Source organism: Globicephala melas, chromosome 2 (assembly GCF_963455315.2).
Source record: "Globicephala melas chromosome 2, mGloMel1.2, whole genome shotgun sequence".
NCBI lineage: Eukaryota > Metazoa > Chordata > Mammalia > Artiodactyla > Delphinidae > Globicephala > Globicephala melas.
In genome coordinates, this window is record NC_083315.2 from 63,365,423 (window position 1) to 63,386,505 (window position 21,083).

The window sequence follows — 21,083 nt, forward strand, 5'->3', positions numbered from 1 at the left end:
AGCACAACCTTCTGAGACTGAACCAGGAAGAAAGAGAAAATATAAACCGACCAATCACAAGCACTGAAATTGAGACTGTGATTAGTAATCTTCCAACAAACAAAAGCCCAGGGCCAGATGGCTTCACAGGTGAATTCTATCAAACATTTAGAGAAGAGCTAACACCTATGCTTCTCAAACTCTTCCAAATTATAGCAGAGGGAGAAACACTCCCAAATTCATTCTAGGAGGCCACCATGTCACAAAGAAAGAAAACTACAGGCCAATATCACTGATGAACATAGATGCAAAATCCTCAACAAAATACTATCAAAGAGAATCCAACAGCACATTAAAAGGATCATACACCATGATCAAGTGGGGTTTATCCCAGGAATGCAAGGATTCTTCAATATATGCATATCAATCAATGTGATACACCATATTAACAAATTGAAGGAGAAAAACTGTATGATGATCTCATTAGATGCAGAGAAAGCTTTCGACAAAGTTCAACACCCATTTATGATAGAAACTCTGAAGAAAGTAGGCATAGAGGGAACTTACCTCAACATAATAAAGGCCACGTGGGACAAATCCACAGCCAACATCATCCTCAATGGTGAAAAACTGAAACCATTTCCACTAAGATCAGGAACAAACAAGGCTGTCCAGTCTCAGCACTATTATTCAACACAGTTTTGGAAGTTTTAGCCGCAGCAATCAGAGAAGAAAAATAAATAAAAGGAATCCAAATCGGAAAAGAAGAAGTAAAGTTGTCACTGTTAGCAGATGACATGACAGTATACATAGAGAATCCTAAAGATACTACCAGAAAACTACTAGAGCTAGTCAATGAATCTGGTAAAGTAGCAGCATACAAAAGTAATGCACAGAAATCTCTTGCATTCCTATACAGTAATGATGAAAAATCTGAAAGTGAAATTAAGAAAACACTCCCATTTACCACTGCAACAAAAAGAAAAAAATACCTAGGAATAAACCTCTACCTAGGGAGACAAGAGACCTATTATGCAGAAAACTATAAGACACTGATGAAAGAAATTAAAGATGATACAAACAGATGGAGAGATATACCATGTTCTTGGATTGGAAGAATCAACATTGTGAAAATGACTCTACTACCCAAAGCAATCTACAGATTCAATGCCATCCCTATCAAACTACCAGTGGCATTTCTCACAGAACTAGAAGAAGAAAGTGCACAATTTGTATGGAAACACAAAAGACCCAAATAGCCAAAGCATTCCTGAGAAAGAAAAACGGAGCTGAAGGAATCAGGCTCCCTGACTTCAGACTATACTACAAAGCTACAGTAATCAAGACAGTATGGTACTGGCACAAAACCAGAAATATAGATCAATGGAACAGGATAGAAAGCCCAGAGATAAACCCACGTACATATGGTCACCTTATCTTTGATAAAGGAGGCAAGAATATATAATGGAGAAAAGACAGCCTCTTCAATAAGTGGTGCTGGGAAAACTGGACAGGTACATGTAAAAGTATGAGATTAGATCACTCCCTAACACCATACACAAATATAAGCTCAAAATGGATTAAAGACCTAAATGTAAGGCCAGAAACTATAAAACTCTTAGAGGAAAACATAGGCAGAACACTCTATGACATAAATCTCAGTAAGATCCTTTTTGACCCACCTCCTAGAGAAATGGAAATAAAAGCAAAAGTAGACAAATGGGGCCTAATGAAAGTTAAAAGCTTTTGCACAGCAAAGGAAACCATAAGCAAGATGAAAAAACAACACTCAGAATGGGAGAAAATATTTGCAAATGAAGCAACTGACAAAGGACTAATCTCCAAAATTTACAAGCAGCTCAATATCAAAAAGAACAAACAACCCAATCCAAAAATGGGCAGAAGACCTAAATAGACATTTCTCCAAAGAAGACATACAGATTTCCAACAAACATATGAAAGGGTGCTCAACATCACTAATCATTAGAGAAATACAAATCAAAACTACAATGAGGTATCACTTCACACCAGTCAGAATGGCCATCGTCAAAAAACCTACAAACAATAAATGCTGGAGAGGGTGCGAAGAAAAGGGAACCCTCTTGCACTCTTGGTGGGAATGTAAATTGATACAGCCACTATGGAAAACAGTATGGAGGTTCCTTAAAAAACTGAAAATAGAACTACCATACGATCCAGCAATCCCACTACTGGGCATATACCCTGAGAAAACCATAATTCAAAAAGTCAGGTACTACAATGTTCATTGCAGCTCTAGTTACAACAGCCAGGATATGGAAGCAACCTAAGTGTCCTTCAACAGCTGAATGGATAAAGAAGATGTGGCACATATATACAATGGAATATTACTCAGCCATAAAATGAAACAAAATTGAGTTATTTGTAGTGAGGTGGATGGACCTAGAGTCTGTCATACAGAGTGAAGTAAGTCAGAAAGAGAAAAACCAGTATCGTATGCTAACACATATATATGGAATGTAAAAAAAAAAAAGGGTTCTAAAGAACCTAGGGGCAGGACAGGAATAAACATGCAGATATAGAGAATGGACTTGAGGAAATGGGGAGGGGGAAGGGTACGCTGGGACAAAGTGAGAGAGTGTCATAGACTTATAAATACTACCAAATGTAAAACAGATAGCTAGTGGGAAGCAGCCACACAGCACAGGGAGATCAGCTCGGTGCTTTGTGACCACCTAGAGGGGTGGGATAGGGACGGTGGGAGGGAGATGTAAGAGGGAGGAGATATGGGGATATATGTATATGTATAGCTGATTCACTTTATTATAAAGCAGAAACTAACACACCATTGTAAAGTAATTATACTGCAATAAAGATTTTAAATAAATAAAATATATTTTACAATTTGGGAAATAGTTATTCTTAATATTTAAAGGCTGAATAGAGGTAATGAGGAAAAATAAACTAAAAATGAAATTCAGAACCTTGATTACTAGCTTTATAAAATAGCTGGATTAATAAGCATATTAAACTCTTTTGCTCAGTCAATGCTGATTTAGTACCTATTAAGTATAACCTGTTTCAGAAAAAAACTTTTTAAATGAACAAAATATATTGATGTTCAATTGTTGACTCATGTATTGAATGTGAACTAGAAACAGATTGGTTACTCAAACAGCAGTTTTAAACAGTACTAGAAACTGTATGGATCACGTACTACACATACTTAAGAGATGATTTCATCAGATTTTCAAAAAGAATTTGAGCTTCTATTAAAGGCAGTACGACTTTAAAAGGAAAGCTAAACCTAGGAAAACTGGATATATGCCAAATCAATTCAAATATTGAGTGTTTTTAAAAACTTATATATCTGATGACTATATTTCAGCCCAAATAATTATAGAGTAGCTAGACGTAGAAACAAAAATAAACCTCTAATTGTAAAGATAAGCTATAAGTCTGTTGGTAAGAAGGAAAAAAATTGTAAAATTCTGGCATCTTCATGATAATAGTCCAACTTCTGGCACAAAAGCCATATCCTCTACGTAACAAAAGAAACGGATCTATCTGGGACTAAAAATATACATACACTTTTTTCCTTACTTCAGTTTGTTGTGAAGACCCAATACTGAAATGATTTCTAATTAATTAGGAAGTGCTGTGATTTAATAGGTGTTTAATAACTTAGAATATATTGTTAGCAGCTTACTGAGGCTCAAAAACAATGCATATATTATATGAGAAGACATTTTGCTGCAAATATATAATAGCAGTCCTAATATAGGCAGCAATTTATTATGTGGAATTTTAAAACAATGGCAATGTGAGGTTTTAACCATATACTTTAGAATAGATAGTTATACAAAACATTGTTTTCCTTGACTACACTAAATATTAAAACAGATCTAAAACTACAGTTTTGTCTAGAAGAGAATGGCCCATATTTTTCATTCAATCTTTTTTTTTTTTTTTTTTACAGAGAAAACTGATTTCCCAGGGTCATAGTTAATGTCAGAATGAAGATTAGAAGCCATGTCACCTGACTTCTACTGGCCCATGGATAATAGCTATAGTATACTTTGGTGGGGAGGGGAGCCAGAACAGGCTAGGTTATACTGTCATAACAACTTTAAAACTCACACTAGCTTAAAATAAGAAAATTTTATTTCTTGATCATGCAAAGAACACTGCAACTGTTCTCCATGTAGTGGCTAAGTATTCCTGGGTACTATGACCTGATGGCATGTTCGACTCAATGTATGATTCCACAATGACCACTGCATGGGAGAAAAGCATGGAAAATCTCACTTTAGCTTTTAAATGCTTCCGTCTGAAAATTATGTACATTACTTCTGCTCACATTTCATTGGCCAAAGCAAGCTGCATGACCACGTTTACTCCAAGGGAAAGGGAAATATCATCTTTCCATCTGTTAAAAAGAGGAGGAGAACCAGAAGGCATAGGTGAGCCTTAGTAATGGCTATCACGACAGGAAACTCACCTCTATCTCAGATAGGCTACTGCATTTTTTGGAGGCAAATTGTGAACAAGTTCATATGAAGCCAACTAAATGTGAGTTTGAGGTGAAAACTTTATAGACACTGTGTCTATTTCAGAACTGTGAGAATAGCACCTGCATTCACAAAATACTGCCTTGGAAATAAAAAATTCTGGGAGGCGGAATTTTCTATACAATGGTCCTTCTTCTAGCCCCTCCAAATGTGTCTATTCTCTCCTTTTCTGGACAGTTGTAAAAATATTTGAAGACTACTGTAATATCTTCTCCTTTGTCAACGAATTGTGCCAAGGTTCTCTGGAAATACTTCCAGTTTGTGATCACCCTTCTAAAACTAATAGTTCAGGTGTAATTTGACCATTAAAGAAAAAAAGGGGACTATTGTCCATTTTTCTGAATCCTCTATTTCTATAAATGAATATTCTTTAAAACCATATTAACTTCTAACAATCATATCTCATAATTAACTCAATTTGAACTTATCAATTCCAATGCAAGTCTTTTTCAAATATGCTAAGTCTCATTTCCCAAAACACTGCATTTGGCTGAGAATTGTTGTTTGTTGTTGTGAAGTAAAGTCCAGAAGTTTCTATTTCTCTATTTTTTATCTTGCTAAATTCTGCTTATATTTATAGACTAGAAGTCGGCAAACTTTTCCTGTAAAGGGCCAGATGGTAAATATTTTAAGCTTTGTGATCCATATAAAATCCCTATTGCATATTCTTTTTCTTTTTTCACAATGCTTCACAAATATAAAAACCATTCATAGCTTGAGAGCTGTAAAAAGAAAAAAACAGGCTGTGGGATGGATTTGGCCCACAGACTGTAGTTTGCCAAACCTTGTTTTAGATTATTGAGCTACTTTTGGATTCTGATTTGATCAACCAGTACATCAGGATCTCTAACTTTTCCAGTTTGTCATTTACATATTTTTATCAGAATAATATAAATGTTCTCAACTAGTCAACATTCAAAAATGTTGAAGAGAATAAGCTTGAGGAAAAAGCCTCATAGCATGCCAGTACAGATTTCTCTGCAGGCTGGCGTTAATCCATTACTTTCTGTTCCGTAGGTATACCTGAATCACAAATCCACTTAACCATGTTGTCATACAACTTACTCAACACGCTATCATAAAAGACTCTGTCCAATGTTTTGCTTAAATAACAAAACACTGTCTCTCTATAGCACTCTTCTGAGAGGGTCTGTTTATAATATCTAAAATAGTAACCTAATTTTGTAGGGCACAAATTGTTTTCTGTGAACTAATGCTGCCTCCTGCTGATCAATTCCTTAAGTACTCACAACCCATCTTCTAATAATCCAAATTAGATTTCTTTCATAATCTACATTTAAGTTTACTGTCACAATATTTTTTCTTTCCATGATAAAAAGACAGATGAGTTCATCTTATCTTTCAGCTATTCTGCTATTCTATACTGCTTCCCAGATATAACTTTCAAAAGCCCAGCAATTTATTCACTACACTTATCCATTGCTCTAGATCGAAGATTGGCAAATTCTACCTCACAGGCCAAATCCAGTATGCCACCTTTTTTTTTGTAAATAAAGTTTTAATGGAACAGATCCATGCTCACTCATTTATGTATTGGCCATGCCTGCTTTCACATCACAATGAGAGAGTTGAATAGTTTTCAACACAGACTCTATAGCCCCCAAACCCTAAAATATTTACTAACAGGCCCTTTACAGATAAAGTTTGCCAGCCCCTGATCTAAATGGGTCTGGACTCAAACTTTTTATTCACCTATCCTAGGTTTTACTTTCACTTTATTAATATTTATTTCTTCTCTTTACTGACTAAAAGCCATTCTTCTTAACAGAGATAACAAAAGCTAAAAAGGAATTGAGGCCAGGAAGTCACATTATCTTTTGATATCGTATTATCTCTTGCCATTCCTCTGGATCAGACCCCCAGAAGCTCTTACCCTGACTAACCTCCTTGCTTCTCACTTTATCACCCATCCTGTCCTCCACAATTCATCCTCTGGGCTGCTACTCAGATAAACTTTTCAATAGACTAATCCAATTTAAGTATCTTAAAACTCTTTAAGGATTTCCTATGTTCAACACAAAAATAAACTCTTTCCTATGGCATAAAATGCCCTTCATGACCCAGTCCTTGTTGGTCATACATCCTTTTCCTCTTGCTCTTCTCCCCCATGTACAGTCAGTGCTCAGCCATGATGAACTGCTATCAGTTGCCATATTCTCACACCCGTTTGCATTTTGCACGCCTTCTCTCTCCCTGGAACACTTTCCACTGATACATCCTCCTTCTTCTTTGCCCCTCTTCAAGTCTCAAGTCAAGTCTTTTCTCCTTTGTAACATTTCCTGTTTCTCCAGTAGACATAGGTGGGCTTTGCTCTTTGATATCATCGTGCCGTGTGTGTGTGTGTGTGTGTGTGTGTGTGTGTGTAAACACATACATATCTATTGATTGAGCTCATCTAACTAGCTTGTCATTCTGCATTATAATCTGGCTGCATGCCTGCCTCTGTACTTGACTGTAAGCAACTTGAGGGTCTGAATTATGATTCTGATCTTGTCACCTCTAGAGTCTAATACATACCCCAGTGCAGAAACTTCAGTTCAAGGTGCCTAAGAATGTGTCAGGAATTTTTTCATGGTGACTTTAGATCAAAAGAAGTATGTTACAGCTCTGTTTACTAAGTAGTTAGTAAACAACTTAATAAGTATTCATGTTCTAGCAACTTAGTAGCCATTTGAAAAAATAATACTATTAAATTAAAGAAAAAAATACCATTCTTGAATAGCCACAATTACTTACTAATGAAATGTGTGTGTCTGTAAGGCATTACACAAGTTCTCAAACATTAGAATTAGATTGGACACTGTCACCTTCATTTCCTGCTCTATACTGATTTTGGCATGGTATTTGTTTTTATCGCAACCACTGAAAGGTCAGCTTTGCCAGGATATAATGCCATAGACAGAAATATACTGCGACCTAATGTTGAAATGGTAAACTACCTTAAGCTAGTAATTTTCTCAGTGTCTCACAGATATAAAATATCATTGTGTTTTGCTTGAAAATTATAAATATTCCACAGTGCCCCTCTGAGTTCACTGCAGTATCCTTGGCATGCCGTTTGGGGAACCATAGCCCCAGTGCATAGAAGTTCATTAAATATTTGTGTAATCCACCCCAGCTAGAATGTCCATATGATAAATTACATAAAACTTAATCAAAAGATATCTTTAAAGAGAAAATAGTTATAGAACTGGTATCAGCAAAATTTGCCAGCCAGGTGGTAAATATTTTAGGGTTGTAGGCCATATAGTTTCTTTAACAACTGTTCAATTCTGCCACTATAGCATCAAAGCAGATATAAATAATATATAAATGTATGGATATGACTGTGTTCTAACACAACTTTATTTACAAAAACAGGTGGCTCGCTCATGGGCTAGTGTTTGTCAACACTAGCCCATGTTGGCAAATTAATAGAAAGTCTTTTAAAAGGTACATTCTTTCCAAACTAAAGTTACTAAAAAGCTATAAACAAAAGGTGAGACAGAACACCATGAGTCTATACCGATATGAATAAGTTAATAAACTGAAATTTTTATGAGGTATGGAATTACAAAGGTGTGATATTGTGATTTATTATAAGAAATATATATTTGGTCTTCATCCCAGTTTCTGGTTCACAGCTCCCAAAACCCTAGGAATTTCCTAAGTGTGGAGAGTGATAAAGGTGTCTTTTGTTTTGTTAATGAGGTGACTTTGGACCCCATCTAAGGATGGAGGCTGGTTGCCAGGAGAACCAACCAGGCAATTAGAGGGTTGGAACTTTCCATCCCACTCCCAGACCTCCAGGGAGAGAAGAGGAGCTGGAGGTTGAATCGACTGCCAATGACTGGGCTTCCCTGGTGGCGCAGTGGTTAAGAATCCGCCTGCCAATGTAGAGGATACGGGTTCGAGCCCTGGTCTGGGAAGATCCCACATGCCACGGAGCAACTAAGCCTGTGTTCCACAACTACTGAGCCTGCACTCTAGAGCCCGTGAGCCACAACTACTGAGCCCACGTGCCACAACTACTGAGCCCACGTGCCACAACTACTGAAGCCTGTGTGCCTAGAGCCCGTGCTCCACAACAAGAGAAGCTGCCGCAATGAGAAGCCCAAGCACCACAATGAAGAGTAGCCCCTCCTCGCCACAACTAGAGAAATCCCGTGCACAGCAACAAAGACCCAACGCAGCCAAAAATAAATAAATAAAATAAATAAATTTATTTAAAAAAAAAGAAAATGCCAATGACTGATGATATAATCAATCATGACTATGTAATGAAGCCTCCATAAAAACTCCAAAGGGACAGGTTCAGAGAGCTTCGGGATTGGTGAAACCTAGAGATTTGGGGACAGTGGTGTGCTTAGAAGCTCCATGTCCCTTCCCACATACCTTGCCCTCTTTTCCATCTGGCTGTTCCTGAGTTATATCCTTTTACAATAAACTGGTGACCTAGTAAGTAAAATGTTTCTCTGAGTTCTGTAAGCTGCTCTTGCAAATTAATCGAACCTGAGGCGGGGGGTTGTGGGAACCTCTAATTTATAGCCAGGGTGTTGGAAGTACAGTTAACAACCTCGACCTGTTACTGGCATCTGGTGGTGGGGGTGTGGTGGAGAAGGGTGCGTGTGTAGTCTTACAGGACTGAGTCCTCAACCTGTGGAATCTGGTGCTATCTCCCAGGTAGACAGTGTCAGAATTGAATTGAATTCTTAGACACTGAGATGGTGTTCTGAGAATTTCTCGTTGGAGCTGTGGGGAACCCTGCCTCCACCCTGTTGGGAATTGAGTCTCAGAACACCAAAAGAAAAGGGAACAAGAATAACTTCATGTGCAGAAGCCTGGCAGACAACATGTTAAAGTGAACAACATCAATAAAGAGATAAATATAAATTACGTATCACTTGATAGGATGCAGTGAGAGGAAGCAAAATCACTTGTGATATTTATGCCAGAAATCTATAACAAATAATTAACAGTCACGGGCTTCCCTGGTGGCGCAGTGGTTGAGAGTCCGCCTGCTGATGCAGGGGACACAGGTTCGTGCCCTGGTCCGGGAAGATCCCACAGGCCGCCGAGTTGCTGGGCCCGTGAGCCATGGCTGCTGAGCCTGCACGTCCGGAGCCTGTGCTCCGCAACGAGAGAGGTCACAACAATGAGAGGCCCGCGTACCGCAAAAAAAAAAAAACCCGAATTAAGGGTCATTCTACAGAATAACTGACCTATAATCTTCATAAATGTCGAAGTCATGAAAGTCAAGGAAAGACTAGGGAACTGTTCCTGAAAAATGGTGAGAATAGAGACATGACAATAAAATGTACCTCTGTGCAACGTATAATTCCAAACTGGATCATTTTGCCCCACAGAACATTATTAATATAACTGGTAAAATTTGAATGTGGTGTGAGGATTAGACACTAGCAATTATTCAATGTTTATTTCCTGATTTTGTTGGTTATATTGTGTTTACACGAGAGAATGTCTTTGCTCGCGAGAAATACATACTGAAGTGTTCAGGGTGGTTGGGGAATTGAGTCAGCAGCTTACTCTCAAATCGTTCTGGAACAAAAGTCCTTTGTCCTGTACTTATAACTTTTCTGTAACTTTGAGATTATTTCCATTAAAATATTTTTAATTTCTAAAATTAAACAGTGGAAGAGAAGATGTGCAAGGATTACTGCTCTGTATTAGCAGAAGAGCTGGCCCTGTTCCCATCCCAGGTGATTTTCCTCATTTCCTTACCAAGCAAACACATCCTAGGGAAGGTACAAGGACAGTAATTATAGACAGTATTGTTCTCCTTTATTTAAGGCATGGAAATAGGTAAACTTTACTCAACCAACAAGGCTTTACTGAACATTACTACATTCTCAGCATCGTGTGAGATAGAGAAGGAAAGAAAATAAACATGTATAGAACATCTGCATGTATCAGGCAAGGAAGACAAAGAATGGCTTCTGCTCTCAAGGACTATGTACATTAGTTGAGTAGACAAGACTTGCATAAATTCACATGAGAAACATACTATATAATTACTAATTTACTTAATTGGTTAGCTTCTTTTCTCACCCTGTGCCTTGCAACCTCATCAGGAAGATCAATTAGAAGTACCAAAGATGCTTAATTAAGAAAGACCTGGAAATAAGGGTAAAAGTACAAGACAGCGTTGCCAGTATAGATCCAAACAAACTGAGAGGACAAAGAACCTTTCCTCTACGCTGGAACAGAGAGAGGTAGAACCCCAGAAGACTGCTGGTATTTACAAACTCACCAACACTTTGTCTGTTAGCCACCTTAGATGTCCACAATATTGCTGAGGTAGAAATGTGAATGGCCCACAGTGTGAAACCAGTGGACAGGCAATGAGTCAACTGGCAACTGAATAAACCTAGCTGATCACTCAGAATCCATATCAGAGAATTCCCTGGCAGTAGTTAGGACTGCGAGCTTTCACTGCCGAGGGTACAAGCTCAGTCCCTGGTCAGGGAGCTAAGATCCCACAAGCCGTGAGGTGTGGCCAAAAAAAAAAAGAATCCACATCAAAATTAGCAGAGTCTAGAAGTAAGAAAACAGTGGAGGTTTAGGATATTTTTCTGGGTCAGAGATGATCAAAATGAGATCATTAACAGATATTTTCTGAGATAATAAAATGTTCAAATAAATTTGGGATGCAATGAAACAAATTAAGGCAAGTTTCTTTATTACAGAACTTCTTGGAGCCTAAAGTATGCTCATGTGCATTGTACACCTAAAAGGAGAGGTATTATTACATGCGGCATTTCACTTAGATCAGGAGCCATATCGAAACTTCTAAGTGTAGAAAATGTCTACCATGGAGACAGAATGAATAAAAAAAGAGATAGCTACTTTGAGAGGTATATCATCAATAGTAACAGTAATAATAATAATAATAATAATAGCTCCATATTATGCTTCCTGGGAGCCTCACACTGTTCTAAGGTTTAATGCTTCATTTTATCTTGACAACAATCCTATGACATGATATAATTATGATCCCCATTTTACCTTGAGGAAAATTAGATAGAAAGGTTAAGTAAATTGTCGAAGGTCATATGACTAGAAAATGGTCAAGCCAGGATGCAGACTCAAGCAGTCTGGCTCCAGCACCCATGTTCTTAACCATTACACTATATAACTTATCAACAAAATTCTTATTCATTTATTGCAAAGTAAATTATTAGCTGGATATTAAGCAAGAATGAAAAACAAGCATGATGACTAGTTTTTAAAAAAGGCTAGGAATTTAATTCAATGAAATTGGGAATACGGACAGGAGGTAAAAAACTTGTCATTATAATTATGAAGTATATAGTCATGATAAGCCATAGTTCATTAAAAATAAGAAGCGTTTCAAGCAAAGAATATGCACCCCAACGTTCTAACCCATGCTAACTAAAACAGTATGGTGAGCAGTTTAGAAGAGTTCTCACTCACCGTGATTCTCTTCATATCTAGCTGGCGCAGCTGCATCATATTCTGAAGGATAGTGTGCTTGTACCATGACTCTTGAGCTATTGGATTGCCATCAAAAGTGATGTCTGAGAGAGAAGTAGAATCAGCAAGGCAGCAAACACTCTCAAAACTGCAGGAAAGACAGAAACCACTGTATTACCGTGAGACCTTCAAATAGTACTTTGTTTTGTTTCATACACATTATTTTTTAGAACAGTTTTAGATTTACAGTAAAATTGAGAAGATAGTACAGACTTCCCACATGTTCCACACCAAGTTTCCCCTATTATTAACATCTTGCATTAGTATAGTACATTTTTTATAATTAATGAACTAATATTGATATATTCTTACTAACTCAAGTCAATATTTTATCCAGATTTCTTTAGTTTTTACACAATGTCCTTTTTCTGTTCCAAGATCCCATCCAGGATACCACATTACATTTAGTTGTGATGTCTCCTTAGGCTCCTCTTGGCTGTGACATTTTCTTAGACTTTACTTATTTTTGATAATCTTGACAGTTTTGAGGAGTACTGATCAGTTATTCTGTAGGCTGCCCCTCTACTGAAATTTGTCTGATATTTTTTTTCATGATAAGATTAGGATTATGGTACATACTATTAACTAATATGACTTATCACTGTTGAAGTTGACTTTGATCACCTAACTGAAACAGTGTTTGGCAGGTTTCCAATGTAAAGTTACTCTTCCCTCCCCTTCTTTCCATACTGAATTCTTTGGAAGATGGTCATTATGTGCAGCCCACACTTAAGGAGTAGAAGTTCAGTTTCCTCTCATTGAGGGCACAGTATCTACATAATTTATTTGGAATTCTTCTTCCCAGGGAGTTTTTCTTTTCCCTGTGTGTTTATTTATATCAGTTTTGATTCATGGACATTTCATTTCATTCTTTGGGTTATAATCCAGTACTAGTTTACTTATTTTATTGTTCAAATTCTTCCAGCTTTGGCCATTGGACCTCTTTCAGTTGGCTCCTATGTCCATTTGACATAACCCTATTAACATGGATTTTTTGTTTTTGTAAGCACTTCCTTACTTTCTAGCATTATAAGATTCTCTAGACTCATATATTTCCTACCCCAGTCCTAGAATCAGCCATTTCTTCAAGAAGCCATGATTCCCTTTATTGGGGAATGGCATTAGAAACAAAGATCTAGTGGCTAGGTATATTATTTACTACTAGGTGTCATTTCTTTTAGGCCCTCTGATGACAGAGCAAGGAAATATATGTGTGTATACCAACCTGTGCGTATACGTATATCGATATTTCTCTATGAAACCATCTGTGTCTACATTAAGCTAACCATGAGTTCAAACTGATGTCTCCAACTCTAATCTATTACCAAAGGGATCATTCTAGCCTCTTTCCCTTACTTATCTGTAAATTCCTACTCCAACAAGGAGAAATCTGGCTCCCACCATCTCTCATCCATTTAGTTAATTATTAATTCCAGAATATATGTATAGTGGTATCAGAATTTTCAATTTGTACCCCCATGGGAAATAACTTTATTAACAAAAGCATAATGATAATGTGTAATTCCTTTTGCATCTAGTCTTACAGACTCATTTCCAAAGTTACTTAGGTCAGCACATTCCCCTTCCACTCTTCCCTGCTCATACCTTCAAGAAGGTTGTTCCATGCAATTGAAATACAGTTACAATCTCCTGTCACAGTCTATATGCATTTCTTCCTGGGATCCTCCAACCTACTAAATTATTTTTTTAATATGCATACATTAAAGTTCACTCTTTGTGCTGTAAAGTACTATGGGTTTTGACAAATGCATCATGTCATGTATCCACCAAGAAAGTATCATACAAAATAGTTCCATTGCCCTAAAAAATCCCCTATTTAACCATCCTCCTCTCTCCCTGAATCTCTGGCAGCCACTGATCTTTTCACTGTCTATATAGTTTTGTTTTTTCCAGAATTTCATATAGTTGGAATCATATATTATAATTTGTAGCCTTTTCAGATTGACTTCTTTCACTTAGCAGTATGCAATTAAGGTTCATCTGTATCTTTCCGTGGCTTCATAGCTTCTATTTTTTAAAAAATCACTGAGTAATAACATTCCATTGTCTATATGTACCACAGTTTGTTTGTCCATTCACCTATTGAAGACATCTTGGTTACTTCTGGTTTTCAGTGATATGAATAAAGTGGCTTAAATATTCATATGCAGGTTTTTGTGTGAACATAAATTTTCATCTCAATTGGGTATTGAATTGCACTCAGTAGTGCAATTGCTGGATTGTACAGTAAGACTATGTTTAGCTTTGTAAGAAGCCACCAAACTGTCTTCCAAAGTGGCTGTGCCATCTTGTATTCCTACTGGCTCTACATTCTTATCAGCATTTCATATTTGTCAGGTTTTTTTTAAATTTTAGTCATTCCAATAGGTCTGTAGTGGTCTCATTGTTTTAATAGGCAACTTCCAAATGACAAAGATGTTGAGCATTTTTTCATATGCATATTTGCCACTGGTATATCTTCTCTGAATTTTCAGCTCTTGGGCCCATTTTTTTTTTTTTTTTTTGCAGTACGCGGGCCTCTCACTGTTGTGGCCTCTCCCGTTGCGGAGCACAGGCTCCGGACGCGCAGGCTCAGCGGCCATGGCTCACGGGCCTGGCCACTCCGTGGCATGTGGGATCCTCCCGGACCGGGGCACGAACCCGTGTCCACTGCATCGGCAGGCGGACTCTCAGCCACTGGCGCCACCAGGGAAGCCCTCTTGGGCCCATTTTAAATTGGATTCTTTGTTTCCTTATTGTTGAGTTTTAAGGGGTTTTTTTGTCATATCACGAATATGTCATATATGTTTTGCAAATATTTCTCCGAGTCTGACTTGCCTTTTCATTTTCTTAATTGCGTCCTTCACAAGGCAGAAGTTTTTTATTTTAACTATGTCCAACTTACCAATTTTCTTTTTCATGGATCATGCTTTTGGTGTTGTATCTAAAAACTTGCTAAACCCAACACTGCCTAGATTTTCTCTTAAGTTTTCTTCTAAAAGTTTCATAGTCTCGTGTCTTATATTTAGGTATGATCCACTTTGAGTTAATTTTGCAACAGGTATAAGGTCTATGCCTAGATTCAATTTTATATGAATATCCAATTGTTACAGTGCCATTTATTGAAAAGACTATTCTTTCCCTATTGAATTGCCTTTGCTCCTTTGTCAAAGATCGCTTGACTATATTTGTGTGGGTCTATTTTGGGACCCTCTATTCTTCTCCATTGATATATGTGTCCATTCTTTCACCAATACCATGCTGCCCTGATTATTGTACCTTTATAGTAAGTCTTGAAATAGGTTAGTGTCAGTCCTCCAACTTTGTTCTCCTTCAGTACCATGTTGCTATTCTAGGTCTTAGCTTTTCCATATAAACTTTAGAACCCATTTGTCAATATCTGCTTGCTGGGATTTTGATCAGGACTTTCATTTTCTTATTGAGGTACAGGTGACATACAACACTGTATTAATTTCAGGTATACACATGATTCAATATAGGTATATACTGCAAAATGTTCACCATGATTAAGTCAGTTAACATCCATTACCATACATAGTTACAGAATATTTTTTTCTTGTGATGAGAACTTTTAAGATCTATTCTCTTAGCAATCTTCAAATATGAAATACAGTATTAACTATAGCTGACACGCTGTACATTACATCCCCATGACTTATTTATTCTATAAGTGGAAGTCTGTACTTTTGACACCCTTCACCCATTTAACCCACCCCTTACCTAATCTGTTTTATATATATATGAGCTTGGTATTTCATTTTATTTATTTATTTTAGATTTCACATATAAGTGAGATCATACGGTATTTGTCTTTCTCTGACTTATTTCACTTAGCATAATGCCCTCAAGGTCCATCCATGCAGTTGCAAATGGCAAGATCTCATTCTTTCTTATGGCTGAATAATACTCCATTGTGCGTGTGTGTGTGTGTGTGTGTGTGTGTGTGTGTGTATGTGTGTGTGTGTATCACATTCTCTTTATCCATTTATCCATCAATGGACACTTAGGTTGTTTCCATATCTTGGCTACTATAAATAATGCTGCAATGAACATGGGGGTGCCTGTATCTTTTTTAGTTACTGTTTTCATTTTCTCCAGATAAATACCCAGAAGAAGAACTGCTAGATCACATGGTAGTTTTATTTTTAATTTTTGAGGACTTTCATTTTTTAAAGAAGGGAATAATCACTTTTCTAAATAATACCCCAGAGCAGACTGATAAAACTCATTTAAATTAGAATCACTCTCTTTAATGACTATTGAAATAACTAATGTAAACAGGCCTAAAAGTACTTTAGGACTACTTTATTTATATTTAGGAACTATACTAAATATCTTTCTGTGTTAAGAAAAACTAGAGGATATAGAATATTTATGGTATAGAAAATAACCTATATGCTTGACAATTAAGGTTGAGATGATATCTGTAGCAAAAATAAAGTTCATTATGTTTTTTTATTGTCATATTTAAGTATTTCTTCTATGTTTTCCTCCCATTCAAGGTAGAGATACTCCGCTATCAATTATTTTACCTCAGAGTTTATCTTTACCGATCTAAAAGGTAAATCTCATAATTCATAAACACATTATGGTTTTTGAGACGTGGTTGAGAATTAGGGAAGGCACTTTTTAAAAGGCTAGTGTATGCAAATAAAATGAGTGTTCATGAATTTAGACTTAATAATCGCTTTGAGTATAAATAAACGAGAACAAACATTGCAATTCTTCCTACCTAGCATTGATAAAATTCTTTTTTTCATCAATATAAAATATCTCAGAACATTTTATGGTGTTTTAGATGAACGTTTGAAAGATGCTTTTCTCCTTCCCTCATAGTTTTTTATGTAAAGCTAGAATCAAATAAAATGCTTCTGATAACTTTAAAACTGAAACACAAGGCAAACTTTTACTCCTCCACATTGTTAAGTGAACTAACTCATCACCTTCCCTTCACAAATCTGCTTCTCCATGAATATTTCATAACCGATTAAGTCATCAAGGCAGTTGCCACTATGAGCCAATCTCTTACTTAGAAACTGATGACTGAGAATGGGAACTGTGAAGGGTCATCAAGGGATTTTAAGCAAGGTAGGGGGCTAATGTGATTAGAATAATCACAACTTAGTAACATTACGGAAGGTATAAAGGAAAAAAAAGTTAAAGAGTAAAAAACCAGTTATAAAGTAGATTGCAGTAAGTAATAGAGGTGAAAAAAGTAAGGGTCAAGCATATCTAAGGTAGTAGCTATGAGAGTAAAGAGGAGGGAATAGGTTCTTCAGAAATTCAGAGTGTAGTATGAACAGAGATTAGTAATTATTTGGGTGTGAGGAAGAGAGGAATCTGGAAGAAACTTCAGGTTTCTCTCTCGGGTTAATGATTGAGGTGGTGATTACAAGGGTGTATAGTTTGTCAAGATTCACTGAGCTTTACGCATAAAATGGGTGCATTTTATTACATGTAAATTATATCTCAATAAATTGATTTACAAAGAAACTTAAAGTATTAAAAACTACATGTTTGACAGATCACCTTTTCCTCTATCAGCTCTCCTTTATGAGGAACACTATGCTACACTGGTGGCCAGTGGCTATTAGCACATGTTTCCAAAAGGCTTTCATTACGTTTTCCTCCAGCTACCACAGGATGGTATAACTTAATTTCAACATTAAGATATTAACTAATGTGAGAAGCAGAGGCAACACAGCTCTTCTATGTTGAAGAGCATTTTTCTTCAATGGCCCAGCATATCTGAACAGAATTAAACTGTAAGCTATGACCGGATAAGACCACTATGACCTGATATCTGTCACTAATTAGGTAGATGCACTGAAAAGTGGAAAAATATGTCCAGAAGCACAGAGAAGCTGGAAATCTTCATTCATTGTAGATATATTCTAATTTTATTGTTATTTATTATTTATTTACAAGCTGGACTGCAGAGAGTCTATGATTTATTTCTTATTGCAGGTATAATTTTAAACGGAAATGATTATAACTGTCCCCAGCTCTACCTCTCAAGTATTCCCCTGGAGAATGGAATTAGTCTAATAATTTCTAAATGGGTGCTGTTAAACACAAAACTAAACAGTATCTTCACTGAATTCAAATACTATAAAGCACATTAGTGAATACAGGAGAAAACATTGTGCCTAGTGAATGTAGTCATCATGAAGCACTTCAGAGATCTAGAAGACCTGTTGATCCCATCTGGTTTATGTCTGTAATTCAAGCACAACCAAAAAAAAGGCCCCAGGAATGGGAAAATCATTTCAATCCTTAGCAGGTACTTTCCTGGCAACCCTTCCCAGATCAGCAGCTAGCATTTACACCCAGACTGAAGTCTTTATGCTTTGAATAGTTTTATTAAAGTAAAAATAGATTCGTATTTGATCCAGAAGATTCCTCACAAAATTCCATTTCCATCTGCAAGGCATTTGACCAGTAAACATGCCAGACATTCCTAGAAATGCACAAAGTGCATATGATTTTAAAGACATTCTCTAATCAAATAAAACCAGACTCCTTAAGTACAAATACAGGCTAATGAAGGGTTATATCCTACCTAACCTAAGAAAGTCTAAATCAGATTGTTAAAAAACAAAAACACTTGTAAATACAACACTAAGTATAGTGGGGTGGTACTGGCTTTTAAGAACAGTCTCTCCTTTATTAAGAACACTCAGTTGCTTGTCTCTTCAAAGTACCGAGAATGGAAAAGTTTTGGTCCAAAGGCTGACATTTAACTCATAATTTGACTTTAATCGTTTTCCAGATTACTCATACATTTGTTCTTCCCCTAGCGGTCTCCACCCAATGCCACATCTGCTTCCTATCTGCTAAAGAACCTATAGAGGAACAATCTGTCCCTACTGATCAAAACTTTCATCTCAAAAGGAAAATGAACTATTTCAGTCCATTTTATGCTTAATAAAATACTGAGAAAATACAGAATTCCCATAATGCATGTATACCACATAGATATTTAACTAAGAATTCCCAAATACCAGTCAAATTTCTCCAATTAGAAAGTTCTCCCCAAAAGTAAGATAGGTATGCTAGTAAAAGGGGTTTTACTCTTTCATACGAATGAAGTATCAAGTACTCTGGAATAATCTTAATGAAAAGCTCACTTATTTTATACTGATAAGTGAGAATTTTACTGAATAGTTACTATGTGTCTAGCAGGCTAAAATTAAATGCAACAGTAGAATAAATCAAGTGTGCTCACAAGGACTGAAATATACACAATTAATAAACATAAAATAACTAGAAAGATCAATAAGATAATATCTAAGTCTTAAAGAATGAAGCCCAGTTAAAGAAAAGAGCATATAATGACAGTGTTTGTATTTCTGATAAAATGATGAACTAAGTTTGTGGACTGAGGCTCTTGCTAAAAACAACTAAAAATGCATAAAATATATTTTAAAAATCTTCTCAAATGCATCCATAACCAGTTAAAAAAAAAAAAAAAAGGGCTTCCCTGGTGGTGCAGTGGTTGGGAGTCCACCGGCCGATGCAGGGGGCACAGGTTCGTGCCCTGGTCCGGGAAGATCCCACATGCCGCAGAGTGGCTGGGCCCGTGAGCCATGGCCGCTGGGCCTGCGCGTCCGGAGCCTGTGCTCCGCAACGGGAGAGGCCACAGCAGTGAGAGGCCCGTGTACCGGAAAAAAAAAAGAAGTACGCAAGCCAAAAAAAAAAGTAAAGGTGGGAAGCCAGAGAGGTACGCAGAATGTTGAAACTGACCTTTTTGTTGTGAGGGTACTTATTGAACCTAATGAACCTGAGCTCTGGTTTACATGATCTTCAAAGCTGGAGGACAGAAGACAAATCCCAGGGGCCACCCAAGTTGAAGAGTCTACTGGAGACCTGTCCATAACCCTGCGACCGCAAGGGCTAGGGTCTCAATATAGGGTGAGTTATAAACTTTTCTACCTACTACCCCAGGAATATTGCCTATCTCAAAACCTGGGGCTAAGAGCTAGAGGAAAATTCTTCCCTGGTTACTTGTAACCACAAACCACAATTTGCAACCTGAATCCACACTAAATGCGTGGTCTAAAATGTTTCAAGAGGAGAATTGATATTTTGAAGAGGTCGAAGGCTTCTTACGTCCATAGGCATCTGACAGAAACAAATGAAACTCATCCATGGAGAAACCTACCTTTATACAAGACCCCAAGAATTCCCAAAGATGGGTACCAAGATAAATAAACGGTTCACAGTTCAAAAGGAAATAAAACACTCTAACAGCCAGCAGAAACAACAGGTGACACTGTCAAACTGGCTATGACTTCTTCATATAATGGGATCATCAAACAGAATATAAAAATTATAATATATTCCAAGAAATAAAAACAGGTTTAAAAATGTGAGTAAACTCCAAGAAGATCTGAAAAGGCACAGAACTTCTAGAGATCAAAAAAAATTTTTTAATTAAAGTAAAAAAGTCAAAGGCAGTGGATGGAGATAAAGGGAATCAAGCACTTACCCTATTTTCCTTGCACAAACCAAAAAGCTAGTAAAAGTTTTCTTTATAGAAGAAACATAGCTTAAAAAATGAAGAATGATAGAATATCACCATTTGTAACCCCCAAAGAAGTAATGGATTCAGACAACAATCATCAGTAACTACTAAAATACTTAGGTGAAAAGATGATGGGGAACTTTATTAAAAATGGAATAGGCTAACAACCGTTGAACCCCATAATCAGTTTTAGCATTATAGTAAGCAAAACTAACATGCATTTTTTCATATATATATATGTGTGTATATATATATATATATACATATATATACACACACACATATATATATACACATATATATATACACACATATATATATATGTGTATATATATGTATGTATTGGGTTGGCCAAACGAACTTTTTGCCCAACCCGATATATATGTATAGATATATACATATATATTTTTTTTCTCCATATACATTTTCTTTCACTTTCCTGTTTCTTTTGGTGCTCCATAACAAGTAACCATCCGTGTTTGATACATGTT

At 36.7% G+C, this 21,083-nt stretch overlaps 1 protein-coding gene across 7 annotated transcripts in view; it reads right to left on the reverse strand.

Annotated features, from left to right (window-relative positions):
- LRRC49 (leucine rich repeat containing 49) overlaps window positions 1-21,083 on the reverse strand; it is a 128,846-nt gene that overhangs the window by 48,497 nt on the left and 59,266 nt on the right. For all 7 annotated transcript variants that reach the window (XM_030875088.3, XM_030875087.3, XM_030875089.3 and 4 more), the window contains one exon: window positions 11,985-12,132. In XM_030875088.3, the coding sequence (XP_030730948.2) occupies window positions 11,985-12,132 (148 nt within the window). The remainder of the gene's footprint in view (window positions 1-11,984; window positions 12,133-21,083) is intronic.